Source organism: Enoplosus armatus, chromosome 21 (genome assembly GCF_043641665.1).
Source record: "Enoplosus armatus isolate fEnoArm2 chromosome 21, fEnoArm2.hap1, whole genome shotgun sequence".
Classification (NCBI taxonomy): Eukaryota; Metazoa; Chordata; class Actinopteri; order Centrarchiformes; family Enoplosidae; genus Enoplosus; species Enoplosus armatus.
In genome coordinates, this window is record NC_092200.1 from 12,069,633 (window position 1) to 12,090,151 (window position 20,519).

Genomic DNA, 20,519 nt, shown 5'->3' on the forward strand with positions numbered 1-20,519 from the left:
AGACACCCAGAAATGGATATACAGATGCACACACCCTGACACACACATACATACATACACACACACACACACACACACACACACACACACACACACACACACACATGCCTATAGCCTAAAACTCTAATAGCTGTCAGCATTCACAACGCAAACTTAATATGAGTGGTGTGTCCCATTGATTTTGTGCCTTCCCTGTTCCACAGCACTGGGAGATTGGAGTAGATTGGCTTATCAGCACACACTCATGCCACTGACGCCACATTTGGCTGCCAAATGTAGCTGCTGAGAGGGACCCCTCCTTATAGTCTGACTGTGTGGGGATGAGGTTGTGATCCTGGGTTTTTGTGAATGTTCGTGTGTGTGTGTGTGTGTGTGTGTTGAGTGTGAACAGTTCCATGCTGCCGTGGCTGTTTTTTGTCTTCATGAATTAATGTGCGAGTGTGGGGTACAATCCTTTTTTGTCAATGCAAGTGCTTTGAGATGCTTGCGTTCCTGCGAAAGTATGGGCGTTTAATGTGGGGACTGGTACACATTCACAGAAACACTGAGGCATGAGAAACACGTGTCATATGCAAGCTTGATTGGCTGTTCACTTGTTTTCTCATTCAGTGTGTGTGCCATTCTAAACATGTGCAGTATGTGTGTTATGCTTATGTGTTTGAATGTGTATATTTATATTCTGTTTTGTACCGATGTGCTTTGTATTCTGTGTTAGAAACTGACAGAAAAATAACAATGCTGATTTCAACTTTGAGCAGCATCTTCCTTCACAGCAGATAAAATAACTTTTTCTGACTAAGTAACCTCATCATCCCTTCCTGCAGAACTTTTCTGCCTTTCTTTTTCCCCTCTAATTTCATATTCCACCCTTGTCATATGCTGTATGCTAACGAGGTGATGACCTCATCATCCAAACACAGTGTCATTCTCTAGAGGACACCAAGTCATAGAGGATGAGACGAAACTTTATATCCTTTTTCCCTCATTTCCCTCTCTACTTTGACACTTTTCGGACATTTAACATTAAGTCGACATCTGATAGAGTTTGTCAATTTGTTGTCTATCACAGTGGTGGTCCTGACTGTCATGTAATGTGCTTTGGATCACTGAAATATGGAGATGTGTGAGAATTAGTTCTCACTAGAACACGTTGGGCTCCAATTTAAATTTCAAAACTGACAGGTAGTGAAAGAGGGAGAGAGCTGAGTAATTCTTTTTTAATAATAAGATTATTCGCGGCTAAACAGTAAAGAAACAGTACAATGTCTATGGATATATTCAAGCCAAAGGGTTTAAACCATTGCATTTTTAGATTTTGGAGGTTAGCCACCTCAACAAGTCATTTAGTCTGGGTAATGAATATTGTAGTTCTTTCTCAGAACCGAGCAATTCTGCCTTGAGGTCAGACAATTTCACATTATTCAGCCCAAACTGAAACATGTTCTTGAATGAGCGATACCATCCACACAATGTCAGATCGATCTGCCTTATTCAGAAGTGCTTATTCCATGAAACTAATTCAAACAGATTAAGCTATTTTGGAAACAACTAAGTTAAGTAACATCTTTATTTCATTCATAGAAGGAAAATAAGATGCTAGACTAAATGACTTATTTATACCTTGTGTAAGTGCATTTAACACTTTATCTATGTGATACTGTAGCTCGTCTGTACAACAACAATCCACGCGGAACTAGATTTCTATGCTTCAACCATTATACTGTATTGTACCATTATAATGTATGTTCTCCTGTATGAGGAGATTGAGAAAAGAAAGCATGAGGGGAAAGAATGCACAAGCTCTATATTTGCACTCAACCATTATTGCTGTCAGTGACAGGTTGGTCTTTATTCCTTTCCTTCTTCTCTTCCGTCTTTTTCTCTTGTTGGTGGGTGTCACCATTAATGGAGGAGCAGTCCTGTCCTCTCTCAGCAATAATTCTATTGGTATGATTAAACACACCAGATTACCTTGCCTTTATTTGCAAGCTCTGAGCTCTGTTGCCTCAGCTGTAGTGTGACTATATTAGATGGAAAAGTATGAATTATTAATTGTATAAACATAGAGGGGTGTAATTGTCTGGCCCTATCTCCCTCTACTGTGGACTGATGTGGAAATGAGCTCCAGTCTGAGTCACTGAGATAATGACTGGAGCTGAGGGAGGGAGAGAAAGAGGGACGGGAGAAATTTAGAGAAGAAGTAAACGGAAAGAGAGAGAAGACAGAGAGGAGGAGGAGGGTGAGAGCAGCTATGCAGCACTATGAAGTGTGTCACTCTATGAAGGCTTGGGCATCTGCCTCTCAGTGTCACGTCTGTAAAATCATTCATAAGAATGCATGTACGTGTATCTGAATTCTATTTTTACTTTTTCCTCCGTCTAAAGTATGTGTGTATGTACATCCCTCTATGTACAACAATCATGTATGCGTAAGTGCACGTGTCTACCTCCTCTCCTGTTGAGCTTGGCATATCCAGGTGCGTATCCATTGGAGAAGACAGACGAGCTGGTGAAGGCTGTGTGGGGCAGAGGAGAGGCTAGAGCCTCATCACACTTCTCTGTGGAGAGGAAAGAATATGAAGCGAGAAAGAAACAGAAGAGACAGAGCAGGACAAGAGAAGAGAGAAAGAAGGAGAGAGGGGAAATGGGACATAAAGTTGGAAAGAATGAAGAGGGAGCAGGGAAGAAAAAGAGAAAATGGTGAACATTAGTAAATTTTACATTAATTAGAGAATATGCATCAGTGATGAACGTACATTTATCTAAGTCCATGAAGTAGTTTTCAGCCATTCTAAATCACAACATTTGCTAATTAAACGTTAAATAAATTATTTCTAGCATAAGATCCCCTTAACTCAATTGAAGTACTCTCAACTGAAATCTGAAGTCTTGTATTTTTCACATGGCTTCACTCAGAGCATTGTCTAAAAGAGACGTTGCTCACAAGAGAGGAAACATGGGCATAGCTGGAGGTTGAGGGAAGCCGTTTGTGGGTCAAGAACTAAGTCAGGTCAGTCAGACTGGAACCACAGGGGTATTTGAAACATTGAGTTCACTGGCAATCTTAAGAGTGCACTACAAAATATCTACTATCTAATAACAAGCAACCTGGCCTTGACCAGATGCAGATGCCTAATTGATTTGGAAAAGAGGAAAACAAGAAACGAGATATGTGAAATAAGTTAAACCCTGAAAGTCCCATCAGATCAGGCTCCACACAAATCAGATTTAACAATCAAGGTTCTGATTTGGACCCAAAGAAGAACGATTAAAAGTCAGTGCTCATTAAGACAATTACTTAATTAAGTACTTAATTAATCAGCCTACTGTCACCTTCAGAATATATCAAGAATTAAAAAACAACTTGTCCATGCATTTATCTTCAGTAGGCTCAACTACTGTAATGCTGTCAGTCAACAGTCAATAAGACGGCTTTTTTCATTTGTAATTGTAACTGTGCTTTGGCAACACATCAAAAGTCATACCAATAAAGCCTACTGAATTGAACTGAATCACATCACTCCACTTCTCAGATCTTTACACTGGCTTCCTGTGTGTCTGCTGTTGGTTTATAAAGCACTGAATGGTACAAGGCCAAAATATATTTCTGATCTGCTCCGTTATGAACTGTCCAGACCTCTCGGCTCACTGTCCCCAGAGTCAAAACTAAACATGGAGAAGCAGCATTCAGTTTTTATGCACCACATATCTGGAACAAACTCCAGATATGTGGTGCATACAGAGTGTGCTCCGACTCTCTTCTTTTAAATTAGGGCTGAAGACTTTTCTGTTTGCCACTGAATTTTATTAAGTTGAATTTGGGACTACATATTCATATCTTGCACTGCATTGTAGCTGCAATGTTTTAGTTTAATCTGTCTTATTCTATTTTAGCTTTTTTTGATAAAACATTTTAATTAAAATGTTAATGTCTTTTTATATGGCCTTGTGTTTCTTTTATATCTTGTTTTAATGCATTTATGTCTTATGTAAAGCACTGTGAATTGCTTTGTTTAACGGTGCTATACACATCTAAACTTGCCTTGCCTTGCTTGGCATAGTCATTTCTTGAATTTTTGAACATGTGAAATTCCATTTGAAATAGGGATCAATCTCTGGAATGAACATGAAGATAATTCAAGAAAGAGATACAAACATTTTAGTATAGTATAACTAGATTAATAGTGTACACTAAAGCCTTAAATTGTCTTTTCACTGATGTTTGGGACAGGTTTGGGTATAAACCATTAACTATGACCATGTGTGATATGAGCACACCTGTGACTCAAGTTTTGTTACTCTAGTACATTCATGGATGTTGGTTACCTCAATCTCATGCTAAAATGTTAAATGTTGGTTTAATAATGTACGTTTAAGATGCTCATTATCATTCCTGATTGAGCAACTTAATGGAAACTACAACAGCTTTATGATGGCCTTTCCAGCAGCACATAACCATGAATACAACATGAGTCCAGATACATATTTCCACCTGTCTAGCTGGAGGAACTGTGGACCCAATGACTTGGAGTAGCCATGAGGAAAATAGTCAGAATGACCAGCGCTGTAGTACCCCTCAGTCCAAGCTGACCTCAATGTCAACTGGCAACTCGTAGCACTCTAAAGCGAAATCCAAGAAAGCAACTACAGCGGTAGTTTGAGACACACAAAGTCAGCAAAAAGGCAGCATACATCACCTAGGACAAATACACAAATATATATTCCTGACACACACACACACACACACACACACACACACACTCATAAAGTCATTTTCCTTCCTCTCTCTCAATTTGCCCCTTTCACTCACTTATACGCACAAACACAAACACACTCCACTCTTCCAGTACATTAGGTTTCACACAGAGAGAGATTGTGAATGGTCTGTCAGGCCAGGTAGAGGCAGTCAATAGCTCTCTGTCATGCCCCACCATGAAAGTGTGTGTGTGTTTGACTGTGTATGAGGGAGAGTCAGATTTAGCAGAGAGAGAATTGTTTGTGTGTGTGTGTGTGTGTGTGTGTGTGTGTGTGTACAGTATCTGCATGTGTGTACAGTACACTGTGGTTGAAAGTCAAAGCCATGCTACCTTCTTGGGCTGTTGGCTACTTAGACATATTACTTTGTGTCACAGGTGGGCTCACAGAGAAAAAAATAACATCATCAGAGCCTGGTAATGTATGAGTGTGTGTGTGTTTCTATATGGAAGGGGAGATGGTCTGCAGCCTCCCTCCTGGCGTGTAAGTAAGGTCCATGTTTTATGTCACTGCCTGTTTTGACAGGAGATACACACACTGACACACAAGTTCTCCTTTGTGAACACACACAAAACGTAATGAGGTCTCTGGCACATTGACCATGCACTGGCGCAGTAGTGAAATCCACTAGCAAGCATTAAGGAACAATGAGCAGTGATATACACTAGAGGGGCATGCCCAAAGACATGGGGGTGGGCAGCGTAATCTTATCAAGAATTACTTGCACCCACTTCGATAGAGTATCAGGGATATATTCACACCTTTGCAACTCCTTGAGGGGAGGGGTATCTGCTTCTTATGGGAGAAGGCAGCCTGACTTTCTTCTCTATTATGAAACTGTTCACATGTCATGCAAGGGAGTGCAACGCTTTTAAAAGGACTAAGATGAGGTGCTGTCATTGGCTGTGGCTCATGCCAGCACACAAAGTTATGTGTTCCTGCCTATTTCCTTTTGCAATCATGCCATAGGTGCACAACTCATGCAGTAGCATCTGGTCATGAAATTGGGAGAAATCTTCGGGTCATGCTCATGTGTCTCAGACATCGTTCTTGAACCTTAATTAATGAAAATAAGATCTTCTTTCTCCCCCACACATAGAAATGTACATTGAGACTCTTTCACACACATGCCGATGTGCATCCATGCATTAATCCTCCTGCACTGGTCCACAGAGACACAAACTGAAACAGATGCAGTCATATACAGGCTGCCTCTTATTCATTCACACACACACACACACACACACACACACACACATGCACACACAATGCCTTTCCTGCAGCTTCAGTCTCAAGAGTGTCTCCATAATTTTCTCAGCAATGACTTCTTCCAGCTGCATATTAATATGCTTTGTCGGCTACACACACGCAAAGACGTAGAACTGCATAGAATAAGGGCTGGGGGGGGGAGGAATGGATGGAATGAGAGAGGGGAGTTAATGGAGAGAGTGGATTTTAAAGGAATGGAGGTGTTGAGAAAAATATAGTGCATTTCTACAGCTCTTCAAGTTATTTCCTCAGAGGCCTCTTAACTCTCTGATGGGGGGAAACCGTTACATGAAAGGATTTTTAGTGATTGGATAATAAAAAAATGATACCTTTAATAAACCGGTTAATGCCCCCTTACAAGATATAAATTCTGAAAATAATAATAATAGTAATACAGCACATCACTGGCTGGATTATGCGTGAAAACATGCTTGGGTGAAAATGTGTTTTGCTTGTGAAATCAGAAACCTGATTATACCCACCCATTATCACATAGAACTCTTAAAACTAAGGTTTAACGGTCTCTAATTGTGATAATGGCAACCCCTACCGAGGCAATGTGACCGCATTACTGGCTTTGTTTACAAAGTGACTGATCAGATTTACATATATTTTGCCCTCATGCAGCTTGCATTGATTTTGCAACTATAGTACATGTGCATTTAGTACTCTGCGCAGCATCCGTTGACAACAGCTGATCTAAAACATCTTTAGTTTGACAGTTTCATGAGATGGTCAGTTTAGCTGCCAACCACTAATCCTCCTTGCACCTCTGTCCATGCAGCCTATTTCTTCTACATGCTGTTGTTACTGGTTGTGTTGATTCCCCAGTCTCCCCCTATTCTTTTTTTATAGTATAATAATAACACATATTGTGGTAGAAAAGACGACTTTTCTGCAGTGTTATGGTTACCTGGCCCTGTCCTTTCCCTTACTTTGTCAGCAAGTGAAGGTGTCCTGACCTGTCTAATCAGAAAGGTTTTAAGACGTTGTGTCTCAGTCCCAAATAGATAAATAAATACTTCCGCATCATGATGTATTACACGTGAATATGAGTGGATTTTTAGCCTGTTAAGAGTTATTTGGTTTTGACTAAATTCAAATGGAATGTTCATAAAATGTTTAATATTCATATCAAAACCTTCAGAACTAAGTCTGTAGTTAGAATATATACAGCTATATAAAAGCTGGATTGCAGCTTTGGTTTTTGCTGTACAATAGCCCATTATAATTCAAACTCTCAAATTAGTCAAAGACGAGGTCAGGATCTCAGTAATTACCCAAATTAAACTGAATTTCTTCCAAACCTCAGCAATTTACTGTTTTGTACAGATAGAGTGCATACAGAGTCCATTGCACAGTCCTATTTCACTACCCAATTTGATTTGTTTGGAAGCCAGATGATGAAGCCAGAGTCTAACAGATGAATCTGGCAAGCAAAAATGGAGTGACAACAACTTAATAAACTTTTAAGGAAAAAGACTATTGATGTCTTATCTATAAACTTGATTATGAGGCTTCTTCATACAAACTGGGCATTTCCAGCAGTGTCACCAGCATTTTAGCTCTATGATGAGTGAATACAAATCCTATGTTACGCTGTAGCAGAGTTCGTCATTGCAGTTGTTCAAACAGTGTTCAAGTTCCTTTGTCAAACCTGAAGCATTTCAATGATGAATGACAGCAATAGACTGTCTGCAGTGTGCAATCTTCTGTACAGTGTGTGGCTACAGCGACGCACACACACACACACACACACACACACGCTAAAAACGGGAGAAGCATGACTCTGCATTTAGCGATAATGGGATTTAGTGATAAGTGTATAGTTGTCAACAAAGTTAAAACAACTAACAAAGTTATAAGATAACACATATGTTTGTATTGATGTGTTTTGTGTGACTAATTTAATGAATTTTAAGGTTAGAACCACACAACATTTTCTGAACACATTTCTAATTTTTACTAACAGGATGGTCTGGTCATGATGATGGGAGGACTACAAAGAATCAAGGACAGCAGTGAAAAGGGAAAGGTTGCTGTTATAGTGAAGCTGACATATTGTGACACGAAGCACAATACGGCCTCTTTTGTGGCTTTGATACTCTATATGATGGGCTGCATTTCTTCAAAATGTGGCCAGTGTTGGAATAAAACCAGCACATCTGCGACATAAAAAGGTACGCATTCTTTTTTACATTTGGCCTTATTCTTATACAATTTTATAAAAAAAGCTTTTTATGCCGCCTCTTTGCTCTCCTTTCTTCTTCCCACTTAAAAAACAAATACGCTATCTCGGCTCGTCTCTGTGTCACAGGTCAAAAGTCAAGCTGCTCCACTTAGCACTCCCCCTAGAGGCCAGAGAACTTCTGTTGTGTTGACCGGATATGCAGCGTTTTTTTGTTGCATTTTCAGGTATGACTTTACATAATTTCTGTACTTACAGCATGTATTTGTTTTGGCTTTCTACAACACGTTTTTTCATTTGCAGCAGGTTTCCATTGTTGTATTTGTTTTGGATTTTCGTATGCGTTTTTGAATTGGCATCGTTTCTGAAGCTGCAGCACGTTTCTCCTGATGGAAATGTTTTGGGCCATTGGACCGTACTATGTTTCACTGAAAACTATTTTCTACAGTTTAATTGATGACATCAAATAGTGCACAGCAATGTTAACAATGGAAGACTGCCTTTCACTTTATATATCTGATTTGGTAATTCATAACAAATATATATGTAAACCCGCAAAGAATTTAAACCAAAATGCGAGCCCTATGTGTATCAGGACACCCTGGTACCTTACTAAATGTTTGGACTTTTAGAGCTGAGTAGGGAATTCGTTTAGGCTAAGGCCTTGAAATTACTCGTAATAAATCTGACAATGTCTTTTTTTAGCATCTTAAAGGAATGTATCTTTACAAACAACTGTAATACACCTTAATGATTTATTGCTTTGAGATGGCTAAAGAGTACAGGATTTCCCACACAGGTATTTTGTATGTGTGAGAAAGGGCAGCCTCTGTGTTTTTCCTTGTTACTAATTAATCTCTGAAAGAGATCTAGGATCATAACCATCAATAATTCACTGATATAGCACAATGCCACCTGCTGCAGCACAGATATTGCACTCCTGTAAGATAAAGGAAAATAGATTATCAGAGTATATAAATTCAGTCATGAGATGAAGACCCACATGCACACCTACACAAATGCACACACAAGGTGTATGGTTACATGTGTAAAACACCAACACAACATAGTGCATGCTAGCTCAGTGTCATATGTGACCAGCACCTGGTTTGAGGTAGAACACATTCATGAATGCAGACCACATGGACATATGCTCAGGACTCAAGTGTTTGATCGAGGCTGCTGATATTTGCCCATGTCTCCAAGTGCAAAATAGGGTTGTGTATGTTCAGGTACTTTAGGACAAGCAAATGACTACAATATCCGAGTGCAAATGTCAGCCTATTCCCCGGAGAGTGACAGACAGCTAGTTTTACACATGATGGTATGATAAGAGAGGAGAAACAGGTAGGGCAGAGAGGGAGGCTGAGAGAGAGAGATAGAGAGATAAGAGAGAGAAAGAGAAAGAAAGAAAGAAGACTTGAGGTGAGAGCAAAGGAAAATGACTTCCTACCAAAGCCTTCTTAGTGACATTTCCAGCTAGGTAACTAACTAGGATGTGGAAAAATAGCAACCACAAGCTGTGTCAGCCGGCTGCCACCATTTGGGACCAGAGCCATGGATAGACAGAGTTTGGCCAGCTTGTTCAAAGGGCTTTACATCGCTGCCATATCTCTGGAGCTAAAGGGATTTGGATTCATTCAGGGTGAAATTCATGACATCCTAAAGATCAGTTGGCATAAAATCACAGATTGCAGACACAAAACAAAATTTTAGCTTCCAGAATGTGGCATAATAACACAGAAAACGGCCTGGCCCAAACTCCTTTAATGAGTTGTTGTACCTGTCACATTGGCCATCCAGGAAAATATCCCTGACAGAGGTGGTTTACAAGCACTTAGCACAAAGGCCTACACAATGCACATTCTGAAAATCACCAGATTAGAAAAAGTATTAATTGGAAAAATTTGGATGGACTTCTTAAAGCAAGTTTGCTAAAGTCTCACCTTTTGCATGCATGTCTTAACAATGGATTCAGTAAGTCAGTCAGCCGGAGAAAAACATTCGGGGTTCTTTGTCAGACTGCTGAGCAGACCGGCAAAAAGCACTACACAAAACTCTCTATCTCTATCTTTATTTAATGACTGTGAAACTGTGTGGGGAGTTTTGGTGTGGTGCTGTCAAGTCTGTCCCCTCAACAACACTGAATGTTGAAGTTTGGGGACTTGGGGGCTTTTTCTGGACTCCAGTCATGAACACAGTGGAAGCTGTCAAAAGCCTCCAACAGCTGCATGGAGATGCAGCCTGACTCTCCAAACTGCCAGTGAGTGTGAGAGTCTCCGTCTGTGCATGCCTTTGGTCTCTGGTGTGGCTGGGAGCAGCCTGGGCCTCTGCTTTCTGTTTTCCATTTTTGCCCACATTCACGTTTCAGCTTGACGAAGTCCATCTGGAGCAGATTGAGAGGCGGTCTTTAACTAAATTGTGTTTGCTGCTGTGGAAGCCTCCTGCAATGACCTCATTTCTTCTGCAATATTTATAAACTCAATATAGTCCATCTCAGTTATTTATGTCTGATGATGTCCATCAATCTAGGAGAGGTTTTCTTCTGCAGAAGGAGATGCAAGGATAAACAACTGTAGCGGATTCTGCTGGCTAAAGACAGTATGTATTCAGTATGTACTCAGTGCTGATTACCTACTGTAGGACTGTTTTGACAGCCTACAAAAAATATTGTTGTCAAGAAACCATCAACAGCAGAAAGTATTTCTGTTCTGCTGCAGTTATTAGCGTAAAAAAAACATCAGAAAACGGACACCCTCTGACTGTCACAAAGGATACTTACTGTATGAACTGCACTAAATCCCTACTCCTGTCTTGTTCAACTGTCTTGTAAGTAGGCAGCATCAGTATAATTTAGGCAGGTAAATTTTTATTTTGTGTACAGTTGTCAAATCAGACACATTTAAGCAACTCTGATTCAAAAAACGCTTTCAAAAATGAATTGAAGTTGCTCTTCTTTTTCGTGGGGTCACAGAGAAAGTTTAAAAACCGGTCAAATGGCCATTCGCTAATTAGCAAGCAGTTACATACGCATGTTGTCCTGTACACCTGGAATTGCACGACAGCAGCTCCCTAGTGGGCTTCACAAAGAGGTATAGGACACAAATTAACAGATGTTCCGCAGCACAGAAAAGGCCTCAGTAATTGGCATTACAGATGGTCGTTCCTACAGTACCATTTGCCAGTGTCTTCACTCTAAAATAAAAACTGTGAAGTAAACACAAGTATGACTCATTATATGGTATGTGATAATCATGGACACTTAAGCAGCATGGATGCTGTACATTTTATTTATAAAAAAAATTTAAAAAAGCCCCCCTGGAGCTTGTGACCTCTAGTAGCACCATGGAACTGTTTTTCTACAAATGGGTCCCTTCACACTATTCCCCTCATCTACAGGTGACGGAAACACGCCGAGATATGTATGCTGCAAATGTGCCAACAAACAGGGAAGAAGAAGACTATAAGCTAGTAAACAGGGACTAAACAATACTGGATCTAAAAATTGCCTTTGCAAATGTTTTATGACGAAGGAAATGCATTCAACAAAGTAGTTAGACCTCAAGGACACACAATGCATTTTGGTAACAGTGAATGTAAGTATAACTTTTGTTTGTTTACAAGAAAACTCCAGAGGGCACCTTTAACTTGAATGTCAGCTGCCAAACAGTACTGCATTGCATAAAAAGAATTAAGTTGGTTGCATCTTGTACTCAAAAGGTTCTGTTGAGCATGCGACCTTCAAGTCTTGGAAGTTCCCACAGCCTATGAACACATCACACGCCCACAAACCTCAGATACAGTCACAAAGCAGTCGGAAGCTCACTTCTCAAATCAAAGGAAGACTATTGGACATAACAAACATATTTTTGTAAAAGTAGTGTGACGGAGTGGAACTTCACTGTTCTGTAGTCAAGTGCTTAGCGGCACCAAATGAAGTGAAAACACCAACCACACAAACAGACAAAAAGTGCTATTATGTTCATTCAACACTCATTTTTGCTGATGCTGTGGTGAAAACTACAATGACTGAAAAACAAACTATTTTCCAGACACATTTTCATTCAGGATATCCAAATCTCATATATCAAAGTTTTGTGAATCCATCCAGTGTGTATTAAGTTGTGTATTACATCTTTGTTCACAGGGCTCCCACAGCCTCGTGGCATGAACTAGCGAATGGCAGTGGAGTGAATAACAATCATCTAGACCCCAGGGTGGGAGCCCATTCAATTTCAATTCAGACAATACCCCAGTGGGAATCAAAATGACCATTTAACTAAATGCCAACTTTCTAAATGGGAAATTTGTTCTGGGAACAAAAGGAGAGAGTGAGGGGAGGGTTATCATATTTTCAGAGAAATAAAATCCCTGCAGGAATAAATATTACAAAGTGTTGGTGATTGATTCCATTGCTAAAATACATTTATTCTAAATTAAATGATAATGAAGGTTTTCACTGAGGAGAACTGTCTTTTCATGCTCTTTTTTCAAATGAAATGCCTAGTCTCAACACTACTGTTGGTCTCAAAAATGAGTTGTTTTTCAACTGAGACCTTGGAGAAAGAGGAGTTGTTTCCCCCAACTCTCTCTCTCTGTTTAGAAATGTATATATTGTGTATGTGGAATATGACTAACATTGCCTGGGGGTGAGGTAGCTTATTATTATATTCCCTATCTATTCATCTCTCTTACATTTCCTTCACCCTTCGTGAGTGGTGAGTTTTAAGATGTAATTAGCATTTTTTTCCCCCTCTCTCCTCTTGGAAGATGTTTCATTAAAAAACGAAATCTCTTCTCATGCTGCTCATTCACTCTACACACTTTCACTCTGGCTTACTTCTCTTTCAACCCTTCCATCTCCTGCCTTTCCCGACCACTCTCCAACTACCCACCACCACCCCCAGGCTTGCCAGCTCTTTGCTTGAGCCGTTAATCTAAATTTTTTGGTTCAGATTCATTTTTCATGTCTTGGAACATTCACCAAACAATTTTTGTCAACAGATCTGGTGCCCTGTGCCAATGTGAGCACAGACCAAGCGCATAATGAGATGTTTTGGATGAAGCAAGCACACATAAAGACAGATATCCAACTGCACATGCACTCACACACACAGCACATGTACATGTACCTTTTCTGTCCCTCTACATTTGCATGTGTCAAGTGAAAGTTACACGAACATTCATCAGAACACACAACAAAACCACAAAAATGGAAACAATGATTAAAGGTGGATGGGCTGATATTGTGCTTTGGTGTCAGCTAATGTTGGCCATATTTCATGCTGTCAGAAGACAAAAACTAAGAAACACATTTGGCAGCATTCAAATGCACCAACTATTACACCAATCACCATCATTAATGAGATGTTGTGTTGGATAGATATTTTACAACCAACATTTGGACATTTCAGAATGTCAAAAGCCACTTTTCACCAGTGTGACAATTGACAATTTGACAGATTACAATTTACATAACATACTTCAGTCGAAACCAAGCTCTCAGTCTGCCTCTACGTCCCACTCTCTGTTCCTGCCTCCTTCTAAAAAATCCAGAAATCATCTGGCAGCGGTTCCCACGCTCCTAATCAAGTCCTTGCAGTCAGTTTGTTGTACGTAACAGTGGCCAACACTTTTTCAGTTTGTCCAATAATGTAACCATGGACCCTCCTCAGTCAACATTCAGTTAGCCCGGCCAGCTCAATAAACCCTTGTGAGTCTGCTGTTTAGGTTCATCTATTATTTATCCCAGTAATTAAAGGGCTGCTCAGGATGACTGATTCTCTGTGTCACTGGTAATCCATGGAGCCTCGGGCTGGTTTATGGGAGGTCTGTGGTGACAGGATGGCCCCCCTGGTTGGACTCCTGTGGTGCTTTTTGATGCAGTTTTGGAAAGAGACGTTGGGCAGAGGGGCAGATGAATACATGCAGTTTTAGCTGAGGGAGTTATAGAGAGAGAGGGAAGAGAAACAGATAATAGGTGGGAGGGATGATAGAGGAAAGGGGAAAAGCCAGGCTGGATCTTGCAACAGACTGGATAATTACAACCACAACCAATGCAAAGTGACAGGTCAAGCACGTGGACAATGAGGGTATCCAAGCAAACTGGCAGCACACTATGTACAACAGGCTTAGGTGAAGTGGACTGTAGATCAGAGAGGTATGGTGAATTATTATTATCAGACAGCTTATTACTTTTCTCAAAACGTTTGAATAGCAGAGCCAATCATAATGATGATGAGAGCACAGACCAGGTTCTGTAAATATTACTGTTGTCCAATGGGGTTCAGAGTAGGCCGCAATAACAAACAAAAATGTATTGCATTGTTTTGCTGGTTGGCTTGACTGAAGTGATTACTAAGGTTGCACTCAATTAGATTTGGCTACAAATGTGAGGGAATAAATAGTTTGTTGAAGCTGATACAAGACTGATGTTTTACCCAAAATCTTCATTTTCTAAAACACCAATGTAAGAGTCAGAAAACAAATGAGTCCAGAAAGTAATGATTTTGAAAGAGGATGCAGTCATTCTGAGGAAGTTCAGGTCATTATTGTATGGTGAGAGTGTTAAATCTTGAATTAATAAGTGTCTCAAGATTCAACACTTTGAGCTGTGTGAATGGTGTGTCCAACACTAACATTGAATCCCACATTTGCTACCACATTATGGTTTGTGTGGTTATTTTGCAACAGCACAGTGTTGCTCTTTTAAACAAGGGTTTCATGAATATTATCTGAAAGCAGCAAGGCATGTCTGTAACTCCCATTTGCAATTTCTTTCTGCACCTTTGCTCCACCTCTGATGTGCAGTGCACAAATAAAACGACCTAATGTAATGTAATGTAATGTAATGTAATGTAAGAATCTCCTCAAAGACTACAGCAGTTGATGTCACTGACCAGTTTCACATCTCTGGTTGAAATTGTGTATGTTAATCTGTGTAATCCTGATGTAGTTTTTAGGTCATATAAAAACTCACCTTTCAGTGACACATGGCTCACTCTGTATCAAAACAACAACTTCATCAACAAATCTTCACTCTGCATTTTCGCCTCTCGGTCACCCTGTTGGCAAGCTTGGCTGTTTGACCTGCCCACTTGGTGCCAGGTCAGATCAGTTATACCTGCCTGAGTCAGTGAACTCTCAACCAGTACTGGTCTGCTCAGAGCTGCATGAAGCATAACCATCTGTCTCTCACTGATATGCTCTACCATCCAAAGGGTGTGTATGGATGTGTGCACAGGTGTGTGTTTGAGAGTGAGCACAAAGGAATGGCAGGTTAAAATTGGCAGAGAGAGAGAGAGAATGACACAGTGTTTAGACACATTTATGTGTGAGTATGGCACAAGGGATAGCAGACAGAAATACAAAAGGCCTGATAAAGAGACAGCGATTATGTGTTTGTTATTTGTTTATTTGTGCTATGTGTTATGTTCATCTTGTGGGGCATGAAGCATGGCCAATAGCTACAATGTGGCAAGCTTAAGTGGCTCCCATAATAAATGGAGGGGGTCCATACATGAAAGTGCAGGGAAAATTTGTGCCACGGCTTTTATTCAATTTGCACTAACAATCTGCATGTAATTAGCACCTAATTTAGGGACAGCTCACTATGCAATCAGCGACTAGGACTGCCTTCCAGTCACATTCTTTGAGTTAAAAAGATCAGAACAGAAAAGAAATCAAAATGTAATCAGTCTTAAATAGAAATATGCATTAGTGAAGCAAAGGATTGCAATACATTTACCTTATAACTTAAGGCAGGAGGGGTCATTTAAAAAACAGAAAAGAGAAGAAATGAGAGCTATAGAATAAAACAACTCTGTGTCTTATAAAAACTGAATACAAGTCACAGCATCCAGTAGTGGCAGCCGACCCAGTTGAGCAACTGATCCAGCAAAAAGCACAGATTTGAACACTGGAACAGGTAGAGAGTGTAGCTGGTGCAGATATGGCCAATAATTCATCAGAATTCAGAGTAACTGCACCGTAGCACACCTTTTTTGATGAAGAAATGACAATGCAAACTGGCCCGCGTACATATCAGTACGACTAGTTAATCCAACAGAATGCAGTCCGCCACACTTTTCTCCTCCTGTTATTGGTGGAATACTTCCTGATGATGCGCAATATTCACCAGGTAATGGTCAAACTGTGCCTCCAGGCTGGTGCAACTGTTTGATACACCACATGCAGAAGTTTTAAGTGCACAATATGTCTACAAAGAAGGAACAAACAGCTTAGCAAATCTTGCCCTGAGAGATAAGTAATTATTGCTTTTTCACGCCAATATCGCACAACAGAAAGAAGACTATGGTGGCCAATTGTATTTTCTTCCAGAGAAGTAAGGTTGTTGTACAATGCTCATAACAATAGAGGTTTATTAATTATTTCCCCTCGTTCCTCAGGTGGGAATGGCTTTCATTTCAGAGGCCATTAAAATACCATCACGCACAGACCTTAGTGGGATTGTGGGATTTGGCTTATTGGTTAGTGGGTATATTGATATCAAAGGGGCTCAAACAGAAACACAAATGCAAAGATTTTCTGTTTCAAGAACACTGCTCTCATAAGAAAGTTCATTAACACTGAGCTAGACAAAAAGAAAGAGGTGTGAACTGGGTAATTTAGGAAGCATGCACCTTGCTAAATATGGATTTAAATTTTGGCTTGCTGTTATAGGAAAATAAATAAACCGTATAGTAATCAGATAATTGGGAGAGTGAGCTATGTGTTACAGATTGCCAATGATGCAGTTTAAAGTATTTGGAAAATGAACTGCTGAGGCTATCCATCCAGGACAGCTGCAGGGTTGAGGAATTCTTTGGCTGCCACTCTGTGCCAGTTGTAATTAGGTTGATAAGCATAGTCCATCATGGCGAGAAAGTGAAATGGATAGATAATCTATACCTGCAAATACCCTCAATTACACTACTGGATTCCAATTAACAACTGGTCTTGAACAAATGAATTAATGTAGGCAACAGAAGCCCCATGACTGCTAAAAGTGTGGTTGGGTACGCAGTTATATATTTATGATATAAAGGGTTTTAATAATACCTTTAATAATCAATGTGACTGTGTGTTAATGTAAATGTTATCATATGATTGGAAAAAATATCACTTCACTTGAAGCTATGCATTTATATATACATAAGTCTCTCAAAGGACATTTAAAATGAATTAGCTGTAATTTTCCAGTATACTGGTTGTACATTGGGGAGTATTTCTTGTTTCTCCATCCAGGAATTGAACTTTTTCCAGTATCCAGTATCAAGTTGCACACATAGGCACACATGCCATGCAGAGGTACTAACGTGCAGGCACACACAAACACACACAGGGACACTCACCTCTCCCTCATATCACCGCATTTGTAGCATGAGATCCCATGTGTGAAATTGTCTCTGGTACATCATAAATAGGCAAGAACTACACCAATCAAATTTAACACAACACAAATATGTTTGTATTTGCATGTGTGTGAACATGACCAAATATACATTTGTACAGTATGTCTTCCCCATTTCCCAGTGTACACCCATATTTAACTGTGTGCTTGTGATTTCCATGTGTCACAAGTGTACCACAAGTTTTAACAGGAACAAATGAGGGAAGCAGAGAAACAGAAAACCCCCCCCCACTGAAATACTAAATAACAAAACAAGCACAGTTTGTGTCCATTCCTCCCGCTGTGAATACCTGCACCGTGGGTCAATATCAGAGCAAATGGCTGTTGGTGTGATCTGGATGGGCCTCAGTCATTTCCGCTGTAGAAGTCAGGGAGAAATCGTGAGCCTCTCTCTGCCCTCCTGTGTGCTCATAAAGATGATTTGCTGCCAATCTGGCAACTGAAGCCCATAATATCACTCCCTCCACCCCTTTGTCAGCCCTAAACTCTGCCATGCTGAGAAACAATATGTTCTGACTGGCAGTAAAAGAAGAACACACGGAGAGCGGGTGAAAGAAAGTCGCAAGACACAAAAAAAACTTGTGTGGCATATGTGTTTAAATAACACATGCATGCACTCACTTCCATAGAGGTCCATATGCACACACCCAATTCACTTTCATTCAAAATATCCCCATGCTGATGTCCAGTATGGTTGGTTTGCCTTACAGAAAGAGGGTGATGAGGAGAGGTTGGTGGGGGGCAAAGACAGGAAAAATATAGACAAGCTGGCCTAGACAGGAAGACATATTAAAGTGGTGCAGAATTGTGGTGCATCTATCAAGATTTGGGTTTTAACATTTGTAAGTAACAAAAGTTATAAAACAAAACAAAAATGCAAAAATGAGTTGAGATTTGGTATTTCCTTTTGTTGGCTAGTTTTGAGTGGTAGTCTAATTAATGTTCATAACCTACATAGCTACAACCTGAAAATGAAATGAGCAGCATAAGACATAAAATTATGGCTATGTATCTGACACACTGAAAAAGACAACGTCTACTTACTTTGGCACACCGTATTTTTCACAAGCTACTTTGCTCCAAATACTGGAAGTGCTGAATCAGAACAACTAAATTGATGGGCTTAAATTATTGATATGATCTTCATGAAAGTTTAACTGAGAGGATTTTGAGTAAAGAAACTGATGTGATGCAATCAGCAACGACATTTCACCACACAGAACACTGCAGCTTTTTCTTTGTCTAACAAACGATCTTTGGCCCAGCACTTTTGTTTTGGCCTGTGGGCAAGTTACTTATGGAAATACTTAATTAGCTAGAGCTAATATAATCTGTCATTGACACCGTTTCTCAATTTAACAAGCAAATGTGACATTCAATGGTGGTTGAAAATGATAATACTGGTACTTGAATGATTTGTATATTTCTCTTTGCTAAAAGAAGAAAGAGTGAGGAAAGGTAAAATATTTGATTACATTTTTATCTTTGAGGCTTAACAAATACTAAAACTAAATGAGATCAGCTATCAGAACCTAATCCTGGTACAAATATTTTCCAGATTGAAGTCTCTCTGTCATTAAGCATCTGCCCTGCTGAAGTGTCCTTGAATATTGAATCCCCATAAGGGCTCTGGGGGCAGCGCACCGTAGCCGACCCTGATCTTCGACTCATATCTGGCTGTCTCATATATCATCAGACTAAACCGACAGAATAAATAACTATGAATTGCTAACAGGTTAGCCGGACCCCACAAGTACCCTGTTTGCTTGAGTATTATTTTTTTTTCCTGGACTCTTTCGGGAGAGAAAACAACAAGGGCATGGAGGACTGTACAAGTTTGATAGCTTATATAATCCTATAATCAATAAACTCTGTTTTCACCAGATGTGCTGCACTCCAACCAGAGAGAGAAAGAGAGAGAGATGGAGGAATGAAGAAGGGAAGGCAAGCAGAGAGCAAGTCAAAAAGAGAAATACACCACAGTAGAGGAGAGACATGCTGAGACATATAGACAGAAACGCAAAGATGTTGACAGGGAAGAAATTAATATATTTGCAATACTGAAGTATGCGACATGAAGCCTTCTGTCTTTGGACTCACATAATTCGTCTAAACGAGGAGCAGCCTCTGCTGCTGATATACAGCATAGACATGAATGCAGCAATAGTGCACAATCAAAAACATGCCAGCACACACATGCTGTATATTTCCATGTTTGGTGTTGCATGTACATTTGCACTAATGCACTTACATGTAAAACAAGCGTGCACACACACATATGTGCACTCATGCTAAGCTAAGTCCAGCAGTAATTAGAGGTGAACTCTATTTGCTCACGACCTTCAGCTCCAAGACCCACGGCAGGCTGACAAATTAGGGTTCCCCTCTCCCAGCCACGTAGGGGCTCCTTTAGGTTAATGGGAATCAGGGGGCTGAGTGTGTGTGTGCGTGCGATACAATGCATTTGTTCGTGTGTGTGTGTACATCTATACTGCCAGGCTAATGGAAACCCAAGCTGTGCTAAGCCCCTGCAGTGGCTGGGGTTTGCTAACGGGGATTTAGCATTGTTCTCTGTGTCAGTAATACCTGGCAGCGTTAACAGGAATTAGCATTGCTCATGGCCAAGCAATACAAAATGAGGCTTATGGCGGTTAGCTTTGTTTGCGCTGTGGCAATAAAGCGCTAACTGTGTTTGCTTATCATGTATTAACTGATGTTTCTGGAGCAAGGGATGTTAACAATATCTGCTGCTCTCAGATGAGATTATTACCTTTGCTGCTAATGGAGAGGATTAGAAATCGGCTAAATTTGTTTCTGAAACATGGCACAGTTGAGGAGATATTGGAAGGCTCTGCGGGTTTCACACTCATCCTCCTTCCTGATTTTCTCTCTTAAA

General features: G+C 40.2%; 1 protein-coding gene across 1 annotated transcript in view; it reads right to left on the reverse strand.

The window, feature by feature from the left end:
* The window catches only part of cntnap2a (contactin associated protein 2a), a 272,982-nt gene that overhangs the window by 154,747 nt on the left and 97,716 nt on the right, over positions 1-20,519 (reverse strand). The window contains exon 2 of the mRNA XM_070928498.1: positions 2,447-2,557. Coding sequence (XP_070784599.1) covers positions 2,447-2,557 — 111 coding nt within the window. The remainder of the gene's footprint in view (positions 1-2,446; positions 2,558-20,519) is intronic.